At 52.7% G+C, this 1,939-nt stretch overlaps 1 protein-coding gene across 1 annotated transcript; it reads left to right on the forward strand.

Annotated features, from left to right (window-relative positions):
• The first annotated feature begins 428 nt into the window (after positions 1–428).
• Positions 429–1,523, forward strand: LOC124656054 (BTB/POZ and MATH domain-containing protein 1-like). The gene has a single exon (XM_047194865.1). The coding sequence runs from the start codon at positions 429–431 to the stop codon at positions 1,521–1,523; it is 1,095 nt and encodes a 364-aa protein (XP_047050821.1).
• The last annotated feature ends 416 nt before the right edge of the window (positions 1,524–1,939 follow it).

The following is a 1,939-nucleotide window of genomic DNA, read 5'->3' on the forward strand; positions in this document are numbered from 1 at the left end:
CCGTCACGTTTTTTCCCCTAGTCGTGGGTGTTCGCTTAAAGGTTTTTACTGGGCCGCGCCGTGGACACCCGTGACCACCTACAAGCTGACCCGAGAACCTTCCGCGCGCATCCCATGACCTGGTCGGTCGGTGACCTCTGAGAGCCCTGTTCTGCATGGCATCGAGCATTTGGAACTTGATGGAGTTAAAAAGGATGGTCGGCTGCGCCATATGGCGTCTTGCTCCCTCTAACGTAGAATCCTAAAAGCTTCCGTCCTCGATCGACTTTGGACATAACGATCTTGCTGTGTATCCAGAGACTGCTAGGACAATTCTTGTCTGGCATGTTAGCTATAGCCCTGTTTACTGTAATCTGGTGCCAGTCGCAGTGCGCAAAACCTCCGTCCTCCATTCTCACCCAAACAACACCTACTCACGCGCCATCGCCATGGAGAACTCCTGCGCTGCAAGCCTGACCGATGCGGCGCGCTTGGTGCGGCTTCTGAAGATCGGCGGCTACTGCGCGACCAAATCCACGCGCGAGAATAGCTGCAAGATCGGGTCCAGATGGCACGTCGACGGGTACGAGTGGGAGCTCCGGATCTGTCCGGATTACTTTCACAGCTCAGGTATTACTCCGTGGGTAGCGCTCGAACTTAGCTTGCTCAGCGGATCCAGCTCCCGCACGCACGTAAGGACGATTCTTGGCTGCCGGATGGTGGATCCGACAGGGGTCCTGAAACCTTCCGAAGAAAAGAGGAAGTTCGGGCTATTCTCTATCCCCAGTCCAGAAAGCGCAATGTCTACGCTGAAGCTCATCAAGAGAGAAGATTTGGAGTCATCGGGTTATCTCCAGGATGATGCCTTCACTCTACAGTGCACCATCACCGTCCTCAGGGAACTGCCGCTGCAGACGTTCTCGGCCGTGAAGGAAATCACCGTGCAAGCCGCACCACCTTCCAACCTGCACCAGCAGCTCGGGGAGCTGCTGCAGAGCGAGGCCGGAGCGGACGTCACGTTCGTCGTATCCGGCGAGTCATTTGCCGCGCACAAGCTCATACTCGCCGCCAGGTCCCCCGTGTTCATGGCCCAGTTCTATGGGCAAATGATGGAGAAGAGCTCCCAGCAAGTCGACATCAAGGACATGGAGGCCGCGGTGTTCAAGGCGCTGCTCGGTTTCGTCTACACCGACACGGTGCCGGAGTTCGAAGAGCAGCACCAGGACAAGGAGGCGGTATCGACAACGGTGATGGCGCAGCATTTGCTGGCTGCGGCAGACAGGTACGGCATAGGAAGGCTCAAGCTGATCTGCGAGGCCAAGCTCTCAGGTGGCATCCACGTCGACACCGTGGCAGCGACTCTTGCCCTGGCCGAGCTACACCGCTGTGAGCTGCTCAAGGCCAAGTGCATCGACTTCATCGTCAGGAGTCCTACGGTTCTCGACGATGTCTTGGCCACGGAGGGGTATAAGAACTTGGAGGCAAGCTGCCCTTCGGTGCTCACTGACCTGCTTACGCGCGCGACCAAGAAAAGCGTTGTTTAATTTGATGCTGCCAAGTGCTTATTTGTGTTTTATCTTGTCTTCTTCTTTTCTCAAGTTAGTGTAGCAGCATGTGTCGTACGTGCTTCTCTGGTAAGAAAAACTTGTGTCTATCTATATATGATGTGAGTTGTGAGCAATTCCTCTGTATATAGGCTGGGCTGATCGACTCACCAAGCCTCAACTACTTCTCTTACAGACTTAACACGATAATCTTACTTACCTCCTCAAAAACAAAAGTTGTAAATTTAATTGACAAGTCTAACCATCCTCGAAAAGAAAATTGACAAGTCTAACGGATACAATAGCGAAACCACTCGGGTCATACAAAAACTCAAAGTGAACACAACACAGCTACAAAAATTATTCGCAACAATAATAGTTAGATTTCCATCAAATTTGGTGATTTATTGGTGTGA

Source organism: Lolium rigidum, chromosome 5 (genome assembly GCF_022539505.1).
Source record: "Lolium rigidum isolate FL_2022 chromosome 5, APGP_CSIRO_Lrig_0.1, whole genome shotgun sequence".
Lineage (NCBI taxonomy): Eukaryota > Viridiplantae > Streptophyta > Magnoliopsida > Poales > Poaceae > Lolium > Lolium rigidum.

Excerpts from the sequence above, each read along its gene's own strand:
- LOC124656054 (XM_047194865.1), top strand. The coding sequence starts at position 429 with ATGGAGAACTCCTGCGCTGCAAGCCTGACCGATGCGGCGCGCTTGGTG.